This window comes from Brienomyrus brachyistius, chromosome 6 (assembly GCF_023856365.1).
Source record: "Brienomyrus brachyistius isolate T26 chromosome 6, BBRACH_0.4, whole genome shotgun sequence".
In the NCBI taxonomy this organism is placed as follows: domain Eukaryota; kingdom Metazoa; phylum Chordata; class Actinopteri; order Osteoglossiformes; family Mormyridae; genus Brienomyrus; species Brienomyrus brachyistius.
In genome coordinates this window covers 22,027,814-22,045,834 of record NC_064538.1, presented here as the reverse complement: position 1 = coordinate 22,045,834, position 18,021 = coordinate 22,027,814, and the positions used below count along the sequence as shown (strand labels likewise).

At 43.7% G+C, this 18,021-nt stretch overlaps 1 protein-coding gene across 13 annotated transcripts in view; it reads right to left on the bottom strand.

The window, feature by feature from the left end:
- The window catches only part of hspg2 (heparan sulfate proteoglycan 2), a 114,984-nt gene that overhangs the window by 63,841 nt on the left and 33,122 nt on the right, over window positions 1–18,021 (bottom strand). For 12 of the 13 annotated variants that reach the window (XM_049016659.1, XM_049016656.1, XM_049016658.1 and 9 more), the window contains exons 4-9: window positions 3,319–3,428; window positions 2,708–2,766; window positions 2,297–2,454; window positions 1,870–1,935; window positions 973–1,104; window positions 231–386 (exon numbers count right to left, since the gene is read on the bottom strand). In XM_049016659.1, the coding sequence (XP_048872616.1) occupies window positions 231–386; window positions 973–1,104; window positions 1,870–1,935; window positions 2,297–2,454; window positions 2,708–2,766; window positions 3,319–3,428 (681 nt within the window). The remainder of the gene's footprint in view (window positions 1–230; window positions 387–972; window positions 1,105–1,869; window positions 1,936–2,296; window positions 2,455–2,707; window positions 2,767–3,318; window positions 3,429–18,021) is intronic. The other variant, XM_049016663.1, reaches the window with a different exon arrangement.

Sequence of the window (18,021 nt, the reverse complement as noted above, 5' to 3'; positions counted from 1 at the left end):
CAGGTCAGTGGCCTCTTCAGACTGAAGGAGGTCTGTGACCTGACGATGACGCTTGCTTAGCCTAAGCGTCATTACACTGATGCGTGTAAAATTTTGCGCGGGATAAACATTAGATTCAGCTCGCAGTCTTCCTGTTGGGGAATCCTGGTGTGAAGTGTCCTTTGAGTCTACGGCATGTAAGCTTGTGGTGGCATGCAGAGCTCGCGTGCTCCTCGATCACGGCAACACACCACAGGAGATCTCGTCGCTGCCATCGGAGCAGTCCCGCTCCCCGTCACAGAGGTAGTCGCGAGGGATGCACAGTCCGTTCTGGCAGGTGGCCTGGTCTGCTCTGCAGGGCCTGAGCACCGGAGGCTTGGGGACAGGCGGCCGTGGACCTGTGATGACTGGGACACACGATGATGATTTTATCAGCGGAAAATCAGGCTCACAGCAGAAATGTATCTCACAGCGGAAACAGATGCATTCAAAACAATGAAATTTCCCCTGGATATCAGAATATTCCATTTACATACTGAGCACTTTTTCATTTTTGTTCATTAACACTACATGTACCACCTTTGCACTTTGTTTTGCATTATATGCAAGTTCGTCCGTGCTCTACATATTCACTGCTGTCTGCACAAAATTTCCCACTAGGATGAATAAAGCTTATCTTAATCTTAATGAATATGCAACTCAACAATTCTGAATGTCAGTTTATAAATGATTCAGTAGCAACCAGCTACAGAACAATAGTAATAACAATGGTATCAATATTAAGGCATACTGAGCACTAGGCAGCATCATCTGTTGGTTAACGTTGACGTCCGGTCACATCCAATCAAAATGCACAAGCTTCACAGGTCATAAAAGGGGTGTGGCTTAAAGTGGCTTAAAATATATAGCGTTCCGTGGCCTAGTGGAGCACTTAGTGCAGACCAGTGGTTGGAAGCACCTACTCCACAGACATTAAACATCCATATAACTCACCACAATCAATTTCATCGCTCATGTCCCTGCAGTCGTGCCTCTTGTCACAGCGGTACTCTGACGGGATGCACTCGCCATCCCGGCAAGTAAACTCGGAATCGGTGCAGGGCCGTCGATTGTGATCGACTTGGACTGGAGGAAGGACAGAGGTCTCACTTCACGAACATGTGGCCAAGCGGCTGCATGTGGAACACCATTCATATGCAAGGATGCATTATTTTAAAAGGCCTTTCAGGTCCAGATGAGGTTGACCAAACTGACTCAGGATGGAGAACTGTCTGGCCACCAGTTCCTCAAATACCTTCTGAAGGTAAAGAAGGTCTTATCCTTCACATGAACCCAGCGATCTGTTTATTGTGGTTAATTTTGAACACTGTGGCTAGACAGGCTTTAAGTTAATGGACAGCCACATACAACATCTTCGCTTGTCAGTGATGAATACCAAACTTCAACCGCAAAGAATCCACAAAACATGGCAAAGAGTTTCAGAGGGGATGACAGTCCATCACAGGGCACACACACAAAGGGCTATTCGGGGAGACCGATTCCCCTATCTGTATGTGAACTATCTAGAGGAAAACCACACAAACACCGGGAGACAATACAAACCCTATATAAACTGAGCAGGTGGGAATCAAATCGATAGCCCTGTACATACTGTATAAGGGCAGGGTGCTACCTAATGAGTCACTGTACTATCACCTTAAACATTATACTTGTTTAAGGAAAAGTCTTCACATTCCCAGACATACAGTTACGTGGAGTTATCAGACGCATCTGTCTGCAAGTGAGCTTCAGAAGAGCAGACGTCAAGGCCAATATTAGTCATGCGGATGCAAAAGAACCACACAGGGAATGATCTGCGATTCTGTCAGCTGCACTCCAGACGTCACAAACCTGGGGATGGTATGGGGTCTACTGACACCAGGAGAGGCGTGTCAACAGAAATCTCCAGATCTCCACCTGCAGTTTCATTCATCAGAACATTTCACCACTAAAACTCTGCACCACGTGTGTTTAGCTTTGTTATCGTTAACAGTCAAATGTGGTTTATGCCCAAATAACTTGAAGGACTTCATAAAACACAAAGCAATGAAGTGGTGAGCACTTCAGTGGTGTTGCACTGAATTGACAGAATTTACGTTAGAGGATTTTTTTGCTTCTGAATTAAAAGTTGTGAAAAATTAAATGTCCTGTTTACTATCTTCTGTATTGCAATTTCCATACTGCTCTGACTGTTCACTCTTGCACCTGCAGTGTCCGGAGGGTTTCTCCATTTGCAGAGACCCACTGACAGATCCCTGAAGCCTCCCCCAACTCTCACCTCCCAGACGTCGGAACTGGAATCCGTGCACGGATGTGACGTAGGACGCAATGGAGCCCTCCTGAACCACGGAGAACAGGACGTCGCGGATCTGCTCCGTGTTCATATTTTCTTCCGACCCCACGTCCAGCTCCACAAAGACGTCGTTCCCCAACTTCCTGAAGAGCAAAGGACCCGCGTCTGGGTTCTGCATGTTTTGGGAACCTCAGGCAGGTTTTATCATACACATTTAAGCGGTGACATCACATTCTTTATGATGATGTTATCGAATTATGTTGCCGTTTGATAGCATCCCATCACTATGACAATTCCCAGTGAATGAGCACAATATTATAATGTTTTGAACCACTGACCAGTGCTTTGACTATCACTCATGCTCTCAAAATATAAATATACGAAGAAAGTTCTTACTTGATGATAATCACGTTGACTGTCTGGTATCCAGGTATCTTGTTGTATTCAGACTCCAACTGTAGGAAGGTCAAGCAAGCAGCACTCTGATTTAACACTCCCTCAAAATCATACATCAATGACCAACTAAAATAATAACCTCACCAACGCGAAGTAATACTGAAGCGATTATCATGTCAATGCAAAATTTATTTTATTCTTCATAATGGATCAAATGTAAATGCAATAATATTGTCACTACCAAAAGAGTCAAAGTTAAAAGCAGATTTGTATCCTGTAAACACTACAGCAAAAGCCCAGCAAAAAAGATTGTCGCTCCTTCTAATTCAGTTATTATTGGATTCTTTCATTTTGCAGTAAAACTATGGGAGGATGATGCAACACCCTACTATGTTACTGTGTGACTCATTTTACTGATAAATGGGAAGGGAAAAGACAGATGTAACACTACTACTCAATAATGTACACTTAAGCAAAATATGTTGTAATGTAGTCAGTAGGGACAAGAGGCTCTGGGAAAACAGTGAAATTCCCTGGCAGCACAGGCCATGTGAAAACTGGCAGAGCCAAAGCAACATCTGCACCTGCTTGATGGATGGTGGTGTACATACCGTGTCCACGACAGCATCTGTGATTTCCTTGAAAAGGGGGGAGTTGATGTCTTCAAGCTCAGGTCCGTACACAAAGGAATTGGTGAAGTTCACCAGAGCACGGTAGTAGACTGAAATAGGGAGGGGGGGTTGTTAGGCAGGTACAGCATTGCATGGTGACATGAACAAAGTGAAGGCAAACAGCCACACTTCCTTCTCGATGGATTTTTAGCTCTTCTTGTTAACTTTTCCTAAGTAAGTTTAAGTCAACCCAGTAAGATAGTCTTTGTGACTGGGTATTTTCTCGGTTTCTCAGTCAAACTAGCACGCGAGATATTTAGGGTCATTGTTACCTAGTAACTCATTACCTCTCTCACCCTTGCCTGTAACTTTCCGCACATTCATTCTTTTACAGTGTAACATATATCAGGAAAAACACAATCTACATAATCCCCTGATTCTTCCATCATATTATATAAGGCATTTCACTGCGGGGTAATACGTTAACATATCATGTAATACAAAAAAATGGTGCATGAAACTGGGAAGTGTGAAAGAAAAAATCCGGAAGACAAAGGAGAAGAGGAATTAAAAATCCCTAAGTATGGGGGGAAAATCCTTTGGGGGGTCGAATGTCAACTGGCTGCCCCCCCCGGGATGCTAATATTATAGTAACAAAAGCAAACAGTAAAACAGTCATAGACAGAGTCCATCTGCGAGTCAGGTCTCCAAGCTAGTATGTGTAAGCTGCCATACCGCAGGCATCAGGCACAATATCACAGTTTGTATTTATGTAAACTGTTTTGTCAGAAGACGATGCAATTCATAGCTTAGATTTTCTCACTGTCTGTCATTTTGACGGACAGGGCCATAAAAATTCTGTCATATTCCATTACGACCTGTGATTTTAATTAGCATATTTTTAATAAGACATATTTAATAGAATTTTCATTCATTCATTTTCATTTTGAAATAATTAATATACAGAACAGACCTTCATGCATTTACGTGAGGACAGAGAGACAAGATGAACAGAGACACCAACCGTGAGGTTAACGCCACACAAAGCAGATGAACGATTTATTTCGCTGATACGTTATCAGTATAGATGCTTTCCCACCGAAGTTCAGGAACCTAGTTCGGGACCGTCTCAAACTTCTGTAGTTCCTGGTCGTTTTCGTGTGTCACTTTCCCAATCTACCACAGAAACTGTAACCTTTATGTTAAATAAGTATGAGGGACGCAAAAAGCGTGCAGGTTGAACTTTACACGTAATTCCACACGAAACAATCACCACCCCCAACTAAAGGAGGATGAACAAGTCGTTTTGTTAGTTATTGTAGATATCGATTGCATTCAAAATGGGACACAGCCTTTTATTTGTACGGCATTCTTATAATCATTATTAAATATGTCCAGCAGATTCATCACTCATTGTAAGGAAAATGATGCAATGTTATTCCGCCAATATGCCCAGGCAAGGTTCACCGCAGGCACTGGTGATATTAGACAAAAGTTATTACCAGTTACCAGTTATTGATTGAATTTAGAAATATGAAGACACCAGCAAAAAGATATTCGTTAATTCAGTAAAATAAAATAAGGTGCAAAAATAACCCGTGTGCTCAGTTTTTTCTCCACTACTTCAAGCTCTTTTCGCACCCACGTGACTTCCAAGTTAGCATCAGGGCTTGTAGTCAACCAATTAGCAAGTAAATTGCTATAAAACAACATGGTCATGCATCTGAGATCCACTAGACAAGACTAGACGATACCTAATTAATTGGCAAATTCGTCGCCAACTGGACAGAGGTGTGAATTACACTAAAGTTACGCTAGATCGTTCTCAGTGTTTTAATCTGTCAAAATGATGTACGGCTTTCCGATTTTTCCATCATTATTAAAAATATTCCATCGGTTATAGGATTTAAGTATTTAGTTATGTTGTATTCATATAGATTCATATGGCATAGTTATCTGAACGGGAACTGGGCAGGGCAAGATACGCAGGAGATACACAGCAGTATTCCATGAGACAGATGTACATCATTCTTTCACAGAAGCGCAAAGGTGGGCAACCAATGAGCCCACTGGTGCGTGTGTCTAGTAAGTGGGGATGGACTAGATCAACATCTTCCAAGCCCAAAGCCCCTCAAACAATAGTCCCAGCAATCCTCAAAGTAGACTGCAACTCAGAGTAAGTCCAGGGCTCAGGGACAAGTCACACCCTGCATGTATGAGTCTGGGGCCTCAAGGTCCAGGTACACAGTGTGTTTACTTCTCACAAGCCAAAGAAAAAATGTTTGTGATCTGTCTGCTCTTAAAGTTAAAACTGTTCACAGATCCCTCTTTATGGAATCAGACTGTATTAACGATCCACTCCGTAAACACAAACCACACAGAACACTGAACCCACCTCACATCCTGTTTTGAAATCTTATATGGCCACAGGTTTGTAAAGTCTTTAAATAGCTAAATCCTTTACACAGATATAGTTTAATTTTGTGTAGCACCTGGATTCAAGAGCCCAGTCAACGCCGTGCTCCTTGCTTGTCAGCCCATGCTGGGTTTTATAGGAGGACAGACTGATATGCTACCTTACGAAAGAGCAGTGCATGCTGGATATTTCCTGTTGGAACAAGTAGCTTTTCAGGCACATAATTATTTCCTTATCCTTACTGGAAATATCTGTAATGAGCCAAGCTGAACCAGAAACTATCCCTCGCCTTGTGGAATAAGTGCATGTATCTGTTTGACTGCCAGCATCGGTTGGAGAGTAACATGTTGCCAAAACTACACAGCACACTGACATAACGGAGCCTAGATCCTCCGAGGGACCTTACGCTGCTGGTAAGGAGAAGCCTTGTTAGTTGCAGAGAAAAATGAAGGGCAGCTCATTCCCCAAGTAATAATCAGTTTCAATATTGTTAGGGATAGAAATGAAAAAGGCATGGAATGCAACAACATCTCGACTGTTTGATTGAGGCAGCAGAGAATCTTCGGCAGCAAATATGTGAACCTAGAACCAGGGACACAAAAAGGGCCACATCAAAGGGGTATCATCTGCCCCGGTGTTAATCTAAATAGTCTCTTGAGTTCCCATAATGGTTCCGCATGCCCCATTCACTCTTCATGGCTACTGCCTATCGGCGGGTTCATGTCCGACCCAGCCGGCACCAGTGATTACGCGGTTCCCCGCCTTTTCTCCGCTAATGAGATTTCTTTGGTGCACCCCTGGTGAATTCTTCAGGAAAGCAGTCACTCTTTCGACAAGGGAAGACCACCCCCCCCCCTCCCCATCAAGCTTTAGGGAACCGAAAAGAGGGGGGGGATAGGGTTGTGTAGGGGTACGAGAGTGGGCGTGGCTGGAAAAAATCACATTCCAGGGCCCTAAATTCACAAACTTATTTTACCATCAAGGCATGCACATGAAACTGTGGTGGCTTTGTCCGGAAGCACTCTGAACACACGGGGCCCTGTGGTGGGAACAAAGGGCCAATTGAGCTTCAGCTTTGGGAGCCCCGTCGCTTTCAGCTCGACCTTCAAACCCGATCCACCCACAACACAGAACGGCGGGACAGAACATGGCCGTAAGAACCGGCCTCCAGCCTCACTGCCAGCCTGCCCATTCTGAGCCTCCTTTCTCCTGCTTTAGTGGTGGGAGATCAATGGGGGGGGGGGACTTATTCTTGGATTTGGCATCTTTTAGTGAAAACCCCTGCTATTTTCCATCTGCATCTAAGGATGGCGAGCCGAACAGCTGAGAGAATCTTCCCTTTCAAAGAGAGACTCATGGCGGGACTGTTTGCCCCTAAAATTGATGTGACCCTGCTTCTTTCATAACAGAGCACTCCGACGTCCAACTTGCTGCACCGCGCAGCTTCGGCAACACACTAGCTGCTAGCGGAATGCTATTTTCCATCTGGGGTCTAAAGACGGCGAGCCGAACAGCTGAGAGAATCTTCTTTTTCAAACAGAGACTTATGGGAGGACTGTTTGCCCCTAAAGTTGAATCCGACTCAAACTTGTACACCAGGCAGCTTCAGTAACATGCTACCTGCTAGGGTAACCCTACGCTTCTTATAACTGGTTTTTCTGTGACCTACTGAGGTCCTAATCAAGTCTCTCATAGTGATGCCTAGTAAACATGCATGCACGACAGTCCATTTTTATGAATGAGATGATTACAGTATGAGAAGTGTCATCACTCCTGTATATATCCATGATGCTGTGTTATGATGTCACCAGTGATTCAATAAGTTCATTCATAAAAAGCACAGGTTGTTGATTGTTTTGGTGCTTTACCAAAAACATCTGCCGTTTCAGATATTCAGGCCTTATTTGGTGCATGTGGGCTGCAGTCATAGCTTAGCAAAAAGGGCCAAAACCCAGAATTCTGACCATAATTAATGTAAACACAATCTTCCCTTCTAGCATCTGTCAGATTCTCTTCTACCCGTGGGAAGATTCTTGATGTTCCGCAAGGGACATGGCATATTCATTCCAAATTCAAATGCTATGGCAATAAATGAATTACAGATTGCTTGTTTGATTCTGACCAGCCCTTCACAAAGGAAATTTAAGGAAAATGAAAACTGGCCCAGAACAAAGGGCAATAAATACAGAGCATATCAGATTGTATGTTAGATACACACGGCATCCCTCCACCTCCTTATCACCGATTCTTAAAACAGGTTTGATGTTGTAAAAGAGGGATGGGGGTCATCATCAGCAAGAGGAAAAGTAGCCCAATGCAAACAGGGACTCCATGCTAGTTCCACGTACATTCACTCTAAACAAAGAGCGCTTTTCCACTGGCATACAGGAACTGACCTGTACCCGAGCCGCACTGCAACGACAGATTAGTTACAGCACAGTTCCAGCCGCTTTGGTTTTCCACTGCAGGAGGGTCGGCTCAGTAAAGGCAGTGCTGGGTTTGGGGAGTGATGGTGACATAAAACCGAAGAGACGCTTATTTACAGTTCACGCAGTAAACATCATCATGTACATCATGATTTACTATGTGTAGCTGTTATTTTTTACTGCGTGCTAATTTCCACTAGCACGTCTGTGAGAATCGCCGTGGTATGCAAGCACAGACTCTCCCTGGGTTATGATCAGGTAAACCATCATAAGGCGAGAATACATTTTAATACAGTACACCTAACCAAACAAACATCATAGCATAATATAGCCTACCTTGAACATGCTTAGAACACTTACATTAGCCCATAACTGTACTAAATCATTAACACAAAGCCCGTTTTATAATAAAGTGTCATGCATAATAAACATGTTATGCAATTTATTGAATAATGTACTGAAAGTGAAAAACAGAATGAAACTCGAATACCCTTTGTAAAGTCAAAACATCTTGACATCATAACCTGGGGAGTGTCCGTATTTGCACATAAAATTAAAACTGTTCACAGATCCCTCTTTATGGAATTGGACCGTATTAACGATCCACACCATAAAAACAAACCACACAGAACACTGAACCCAGCTCATCCTGTTTTGAAATCTTATATTGCCACAGGCTTGGAAACTCATTAAACAGCTAAATCCTTTACCCAGGTCTAGTTTAATTTTGTCTAGCACTCAGTTTTGCGTAGCACTGTGCAGCATTGCGTTAATTTGCATTACGAATCCATTCCATTCAGATGTTCTATAGTACTTCTATTACACTTAGTCGTGCAATACTACTAATAATGACTAACATATAGGATATACAATTTCTTTCTTTAGATAATGCATGCACAGAACACCGGTATCTCCGAGCATTTCGATCAGTCAAATGGTGGCGAGGCAACCAGTTCAGTTTGGTCACACTTTCGGTCTTGCTAGGCCACGTCGTGTGGCTACGGCTCAGGTACGGCTGGCATACCTAGCAATGGAAAAGCGTCATTTCGCAGTATGAGTTGGGCGAGGTCCGACCCTGCCCTCTGGTCTTTTCCCCGTTTTGGCCAGCAGGCATCGCTAGGCATCCTATCTTTCTCCTCCCTGTTTCTCACCCTGGTCTGTTTCTCCTTTCTACCTGGACCGCTGCATAGCTACACAGGCTGAAGATGAGCCTTAAGCTGGAGGACCCTCTGGTCGTGGGATTGAGGCGCCCAGGAACCAGCCTGACCTGTTTTGTTTAATTATTCGTTTTCTATTTATCTTGGTGTTTTTCATTAGTTATTTATTTCCCTGTTGCGCTTGTTCCTTGTTTTAATATATTCGCTAATTCCATGTTTATTTTCTCTGAATGGTATTCCCAGTGTGTGACTAATGTTTCTTAGTTTCAGTCTTCGTACAGTTCCTAATCCCGTGTTCATTAATGTGAGCTACCCCAGCTGTTGCCTGTTTTCCCTGTGCCCTTGGTGTTGGTTAATTGTCTTACGTGCCACACCTGCTCCCTCTAAAAGCCTTTTTCTACTCTGTTCTTCAGTCTGCCAATCCCCATGTTACAGTATGTTGTAATGCTCTGCTTACTTGGTTTTTCTGATCACACTCCCTTTGTTGCCTGGTTTCTATAGTATGTTTTTTTATGGTTCTTTGTTAGTTATTTCTCCCATTAATTCTGACCCCTCATGGTCCCTTTATTTTTGTGGTTTTCCCTTTGCTGTTTCCATTAATGAATAAATCACTTTTTGTCTCACTAAAGCAACCTTGATTCATTGAAGTGTTTTGAAAATAAAAAGCAATAACAGTTAATGTACATCACAGTTATTTACCAGATGCTTTTATCCAAACTGACGTACATTATTTGAGAAAGCGAAGTCAGACAATCCCAAGAACAACTGGGGGTTAAAAAATTGACTCGAGGGCCCAATGGTGAAATCACTTGGCTGACCTAACCCACTGAAGCGGACGTGTACGATGTGTTAACCTGCAAGCTGCACATTAATAGAGGGTAAAAGGAGAGGGCATGAGACAGACTGTTGCTGTGAAGTGCACCTGAGAACACAACTTACTGTATTCCTGCGATAGCTGGAGATTCCCAAGGAGGTGCTATGGCTAGGGGGGTGGGATCGGAAGGTGAGGAGATTGGGTCCAAAACAAATTATAACAGTGAAGTAAAAGAAAATAAAAGGGAAAGTGGAGAAAATAGCAGAAGGGAGAGGTTTTATTACCAAGGCAGGAAGAAAGGAGAAAGAGAAAGAGGAAAGTATCATTAGAAGAAGCCTGGAAACAAGTTCACCATTAGGGGCATGTACTACCGCCAGTGAATGATAGGGATGTGAGGTGAAAAAGCCACACAAATCATGTCAGCTGCAAGCTTTTAGGGAACATTTTCGTTTTGGAAGTACACAGAAGATAATTAATGGCCTGTGTTCAATCAGAAGTGGCCACCCTTCTTCGTCTTCTACATTACGTTCCACCAACAACAAATATGATCCCCAAAAGGCTATTTGGATAATAGTATATTACTAAAACTGTCAGGTAAACACCAAATTAAGGAGCCTATCTGCACTGCACACAACCTAACAGTGTATGTGACTCAGCCTAACTGCACTGCACATAGCCAAACTGTCGAACTCAGCAGTTGCCACAAAGAATTTCACCTGGACTTGAGGTCTCCAAGGAGTAAGTGTGTGTGGCAAGGCACCTTGGAGTGACCAGACTCTTAGGGGAAGCCCACCCCCCATCTGGTCGGCACTGGGCTGCTGTCACGTGAGACTTCCTTAAGACCCTCGGCCACAAGGAGGCGGTATCATTAGCAGTTGCTAGTCTAGACCTTTGCCCCACAGGAGGTGCCTATGTGGTGGTGAGGACAGGTCAGAAGCTCCTGACCCACTGGCCCTGAGAGGATATCCTTTGCACTGGTCACATTTATAACCCTCCAAGCCAAAACGGTGTTGGCTGTACATATAGGGAAAGAGGCTATTTCCTGTTTTTTTGGTTCTGTTTTTAATAGGTTGAAAAGTATGGCACGTACCGGACCCATTTCAGACTGATTTGACTGGAACGGAAACCAGCAATGGAAGCTCGTCTCGGTCCAACCAGTTGCATGGCCCTACCCTTAAACAGCTATTATTAGTAGCGGGACATACAGTTCAACTTCAGGAAATCGAGTTTACCCTTCAGATTTCAAGAGGAGATTCTGGGTTCAGTAGGAAGCTATTTTAACACACATCCTATTTCAAGAATCACTGAACTGGATAAAGATTTGCAAAGGAAGGAAGAAGCGTGGGAACAATGGAAGGCAGAAGACATTTTTTTTAAATGTCATATTAAATCCTTGGCTGACTGACATAATTAACCTGTCAAGTCATGTGGAAGCAGATCTCTCCTAGGTCTCCTGTGGGTTGCGTGGGGGCACCCTCACCTCTGTAATCATGTCTGCCAGGCCCAGCTGTTCCCCAGCTGCGCACACAAAACAAGACATGATACTTGTTTACAATGCGTGTTCGCTCACCACACAAGCCACTATTATGATGCATTTTAAAACAGCTTTTACTGGGAATGCTAACAGTCCCTTTGTGACCCTTTGCACCCTGTAGGTAAGGAGACTGAAGGGACCGGGGATAGGCTGCGGCACAACTACTGCCTGCCCTCTGACACGCGTAACTTCCTGCACTGCCTTACAAAGAAGGAAGAGGGAAGACTTCTCCTGTCAGGCGGATCTTGGTGACCCAAACTAATTAGTGTTAATGAGCCCCTGGTGACTTCAAAGCATATATCTTCTCGCAAGATTAAAGGAAACAGGGGGAAGCTAAACTAAAATATTCCTTTCTGTCCTGCAGTGGCATTTGCTGATTCATAAAAGCAAAGTGTTTAATGGCCTTTAAACATCGAAACAGGAAACGATCTGTGTATTTAATCCTCTTGTGTTCATCTTAAAAAAAGAGATAACTGCATTCATATCTTCCTCTAACGGTGAGTGGCACAGTGGGCTGAGTCACTGTATCCATGATCAGAAGATTGCCGATTTGAGTCCTTACCCCCCCACCCCCCCACCCCCATCTCCAGGGGTGCTGCACGTAGGCTGAGCCTGTGCTGTGACCCCCAAGCTATGGAGACCAAGATGGGGTAGGTGAAAATAAGCATGCCAATGTACTTGTGCAAATGGCAGATAATGGATTTATCATTAACCTGAGAAAACCAAAGTCTGAGAAAAATCCAGGGGGGGGGGGGGGGCTAGGATGCCAGTCCATCATAGGACACATACACTTAAAGCAAATAAATAACCCATTGTCCACTGCATGTCTTTGGATAGCATAGGACACGTAAAACCAGTCTACCTCAAAACACGCATGGTCACACCACAATAAGGGCGATTAAAAGACATAAATCGATCTAAACCACCTATTCTTAAACTAATAAAATAAACATGATCGATCAGTCCTCACTTAATCTCTTAATTTTGTGATATATCTCTATAAATACACTGCATTCGGTACCTGCAGTGTGTTTTTCCTAAATTATACTCTGCACATATGACTCTGTTTTACTCACCATCATGTCAAACCAGTTCACAGCTCCGCACAAACGCTTAGGAAGCTAAGAAAATGTCTCTCTCCGTTTTTTTTTCACTGGTGTGCGAAACAGCGAAACGAAATCAGGCTTGATTTAGTCTGTTTTTAATCATGTTAAAGAATCCAGATCCACTCAGTGACTGCGGTAAAACTGCCGTGACAGTCGCTGGGCTAGTTATTAACAACGCATGGACATGATGACACATGGCACAAAACAATGGTGACAGAAACCATTACAGTACAGCAAGGTTTCGCTAGACAAGAGAAGACCAGAAAGAAACGATGGAAATGGTGCATAGCAGAGACGTATAGCAGTGTTACAGCTTGTAGTCTGAATCACTGAGTAGGACGAATTGAAATTCAAGATCCGACAGTTCTGTACAACAATAACCCCATTGTTTTACTGCCACATTTAAGCCCTGCTAGAACGAGCTGATAGAGGAGGGACAATGTGTTATGAAGAAGAGACGACCTTATAGAAAACAGAAAACCCTCCGCGTATATAAATGAACTCCAAACACGAAGAGCATTTGGGAAATACAATGGAGGAGGATGAACACAAGGGCTGACAAGAAATGCGACGGCGAAACTTTCCGTTTTACACAGACGGCCAGAGGCCGGGCCAAGGCGGGCAGCGCTGGTCAACAGCAGCATTGATTCAGGAGTGGAAACACAAGTACAGTTTGCCAGAGACGAACCAATAAATTCAAGGATTCAAGGGTTTTCTTTGTCACATGCAAGGCATACAGTCCAGCTATAACCTGCAGGGAAATAGAAGACTGTCATCTACATTGCACAAATCCAAAGATCAATTCCACAGCAAATGGTCACCATTAGCCCTGAGGTGGAACTAGAGATTTTAGGCCACTAACCCAGGCTAATCAAATTACGTTCCAAATTGTTTAGGGCTCCTGTCACTCAGGGGCCCTTGGAATCGTCCTAGCCCCCCCACAGCACCCCTGCCAGTACTACTAAGCAGCTACAAACCTAAGTAACTACAGGAACTGGTTCATTGGATTAAATACTTCATTTGTTAATTATGATTAAATGTGCACCATCTGCATATCAAATAAGCGAGTGCATGTACCTTGGCCCGAATAGAGAAGGTTTGACAGTTCAATGACACCTCAGAACATCTCTAAGTGTTCTGCTTTTCACACAACATTTACAACCAGTTTGTACAGCACTCAGTCGTGTGCATCAAGTGTGTGTATCTTTTGGGAAGTGGAGCAGGGAAATGGAGGGAACCCGCGAGTGGTTGTGGTCACCATGTATTTTATTCACCAGCCAGCTTTCCTCCAGCACCGGGCTCCCGTTCAGCCTGACGTTAGCGGAAACCTTCACTCTTTTCCTGTCCTGCCTTTCCCTGACTTCAAGCCTCTGCACCAGAGCTGGTGCATCCGCCTCCTCCTCAAAGGAGGGATTTTCACAACCACAAGGAGGTCGCTGAAAGAATCCACAGCTGCTGCTGTGTGTCACTTCCTGTGATATAATTATCCAGAAGCGCAGCTCCTCTACTGTGACACACATAACCTTCTATCTGGCTGGCTTGACTTTTGGGGGGGGGGGGGGGTGTGAGACTGGGTGGCCTGGCAATAAGCCCCCCCAGGCCCACAATCTGACAATTTATGTAGCTCTGTTTACACTGTTTACCTAAAACCTCTCCATTTGTCCAACCCCTTGGGTTTATGGAGACTGTGTTCATGATGTTAGTTGATTGGAGTCACAACAGCTATCTGTAATAATAATAATAATAATAATAATAATAATAATAATAATAGGAGAAGGAGGACATAACCTCTCGGATGCTGAACTCCACCCAAAACGCAGCCATTGAACATCTGGGAGCATGAAACCACAATAATCATTATTATATAAATAGACAAAGAATTTCATATTTAGTGCTGTCTACTTTTAAAATCTGCTTGCACTATATTTACTTGGCATTAAGCGTCCCCGTCTTTTGTACCTTCTAAGCTGCTATGGATTTAAAGATGCCGCTGGACACAGACAAGTGACAATCTGTGAGAATTTCCTACACTGTCTGAGCTAATGCAAAAACAAACTTCCTGTAAGACTAAACATCATCATTGCCCTTGCAGGAGAAAACAATGCAAGACTTGCATGCTGTCTGGTCCTTCCAAGAGACATATCTGGGGTAAGACACAAGATTATGACAGTCATCTAAGCCTGGAGTTTCAAACTTCATGGCTAAAAAAGGAAGCTCTGAGTAAAAGTCTCACACAGAGGAATTATTGTTTATCTTCAAGTAAATTTCTGAGAAATTAGCTAGAAGCATAAATATCAGCCTAAATATCAGCCATGGATTGATTTTTGTTTTTAAAATAACATATTAAAAGCATTAACTGGATGAAAACTGTCTGCACCATCTCATAAAGTGATAATGTGCAGGCAAGCCACTAATTTTAATACTGAAGATTACCTGGAACAAAAGACACGTGAGAAATATATTTAAGCCCCACCCCCAGTTTCACTTCCCCTCTTTTATGATTCACTTTATAGAAAATTTCGACAAGAACATTTCTCAAGCCCCCCTTCCAAAATTAGTCCTGGGGCAGCTCCCAGACGCGGTTTTAGGGCACAGGGACATGAAAACATAACCTTCGAGTTGTGTCTCCAAGTGGTTGATTGTGGGAGGATGTGTGTGAAGACCAGAGTCGGGTGAGACAAACTTGGAACTGAAGTCCACAGTACATCTGAAGGACCCATCCTGTCAAGCCTCGGGGGGGGGGGGGGGGGGGGGGGGCGCCTGGAGCTAATCCATATCATGCTGATCTCAACGAGGCTTATAGCAGACAGTTACGCTAACTTGGGAAAAATGCACAGCTGCTCCTTCCGCTTACATCTTAATGGTTACAAGGATGGTCTTATTTTCCGTGGATTTTTTTCCCCAAAACCTTTCGCAATGTGATTCCTCAGTACTTATGTATGGGTCGATAATGAGACAAATGGCAAATAACAGCAGCCGGGGGTTTATATATACATATATCATGCTGGGGATACCACCGTCACACACACCCATCCTGGAAATGTTAGAGGAAGGGAAGATCTGCTTGCACAGATTACCGAGGCATAGCGACAAATGCGTCCCATGCATTTTTCGCTTGGGAATCCGGATTTCCCACTTACGATTTATAAACATCACCGTGCACAGATAATAGCCTCTTCAGGTTCAAACTTACAATGTGCGATTACGCACGCGAGTTTCCAAAGGTCGACGGTTCAGGTCCAGAAAGTACAAATCCAGATCAAGAACTTCTTTCAACCAGCCAGTTGAGTACTGTGTGAATGTGACTCTGTATACTCAGTTGGTTGGTTGAAACTAAATCTTGATCTGGATTTGAACTTTCGGAACTTGAACTTTCCACCTTTGTGAGTTTCTCCTAGTTACAGATTGCTGCCAAGTAGTGGGGACAAAACAACTCATTTGAAAGCACCTCAATGGAAATGTCTGAAGAGACCGACCTGACCATGTCACAGAAATACTCTTTTATACACAAAACAAATTTTATGTGGCAACTTTTTTTGTACACACAAAGCAAGCCCTTTCATTAAAATTAATCACGCAAAGTGTGAGTTGTTAGAGGATGAAACGGATTACGTACTTTGAAGATAAGCAACACAAAATGGTTTCATGTAGTTCAAAAATGGGGGCAATAATTCAAAACAGATTGAATCTGCCTGTTTTTGCGAATCTTAACAACACAAACGTCACAGCAGGCTTTGGATGGAATTTGAGAACTGGGGATGCAGGGGGAAGATATCGCATTTTTATGAAAGCATCTTCAATCCAATTCAGGATCAATTCAATTTTATTTGTATAGCGCACTTTTACAACATTGCATTGTCTCAAAGCGCTTTACTTTATCTCTACCCAAAGCCCCCAGTGAGCAAGCCAGAGGTAACAGTGGCGGGGAAGAAACCTTGGGAGAATCCAGACTGAAAGGGGGAGCCCGGCCTCCTCAAGCCAGCAGAGCAAACAACAAATGAAAGCTAACAGAGAAAAACATCTTACATTTGTGCATTCTTCATAAGACTGTCCTTTCTTTGTTGAAAGGCTTATATTTACACATTTGATGACATGATCACATTTGCATGTATATCACACATTTATCCATTTTCTATGCCCGCTTATCCTATGTAGAGTTGCGCAGGTCTGGAGCCTATCCCAGCAACTACGGGCACAAGGCAGGGAATAACCCAGGATGAGGCACCAACCCATCAGAGGGCAGACACACAATTTATGCAATCTGGCAACTACAGTTAATATCAGCATGTTTTCAGGCTGTAGGAGTGAAACCGGAGAACTGAGAAGGAGCCTCACATCGACACCGTGAGAACATGCAAACTCCACATATATAGAACCGGGGGCGGAGACTCAAACCCTGGTTCCAGATGTGTGAAATGCTTCATAATTCACTTAACAAATGAATGCGGCCTGGTTATGCAGAGACAGTCATTGGCAAAGGCCAAGTAAAGAATCAATGCCTGAGATTCAGGCCGGCGATGCCTGTGCAAGGTACCCCACACTGCCGAACCCCAGCCAAAAACCAAGAGGGGCCCAAGGGCCTCAGGCAGTAAGGGCAGGTTTCATGGCTGAGTTATTTTAAAGCCAGAAGCAGATACAGATCACTTAGCTTCAGATCTGACGTCACTGTGATCAGTTCCGCCCAAGATATTTATTCTGTCATGATCTAATGGCCTGAGCTGGCACCCTGTGCTGTGGTAGATGCCAAAACAAACACGCGATGGACGAGAGGCAGTCATCCCACAATACACTGCTCCTTAGGCTTACTAATGTGCGGAGACCCATATCTCATGCTTAAACAAAAATCACATTGTTTTCAACATCTCAGACAAAACAACAAAACTAAAAGAAACAGTGCAATGCAACATCTGCGTGGGACTGAAGTCGAGGGCAGGAGAGTGACAGACGTCAAAGGTCACAGCGGACAGGCCCACCTTGTGGTGATTTAAAGTTCAGTGATATCAGCAGCCGCTGCACCTACCAAAGGTCCGATGGTGGCTGTAAATGGCCGCAAGAAAGATTCCACACTGACAGTTAAAAGCTGGAAAAATATGTAACGAGGAAAACTATGACATGCTGGGCTGTGGTTGTTCCTTGCCGGTCACACCCCTGGCCGTCACACGGCCTGATCCAGAGATTACACCATAGCTGTTTTGTTTTATTACCATCTGCTGGCGAAAGCACACTGGGTATTATCCACTACGTGCTATC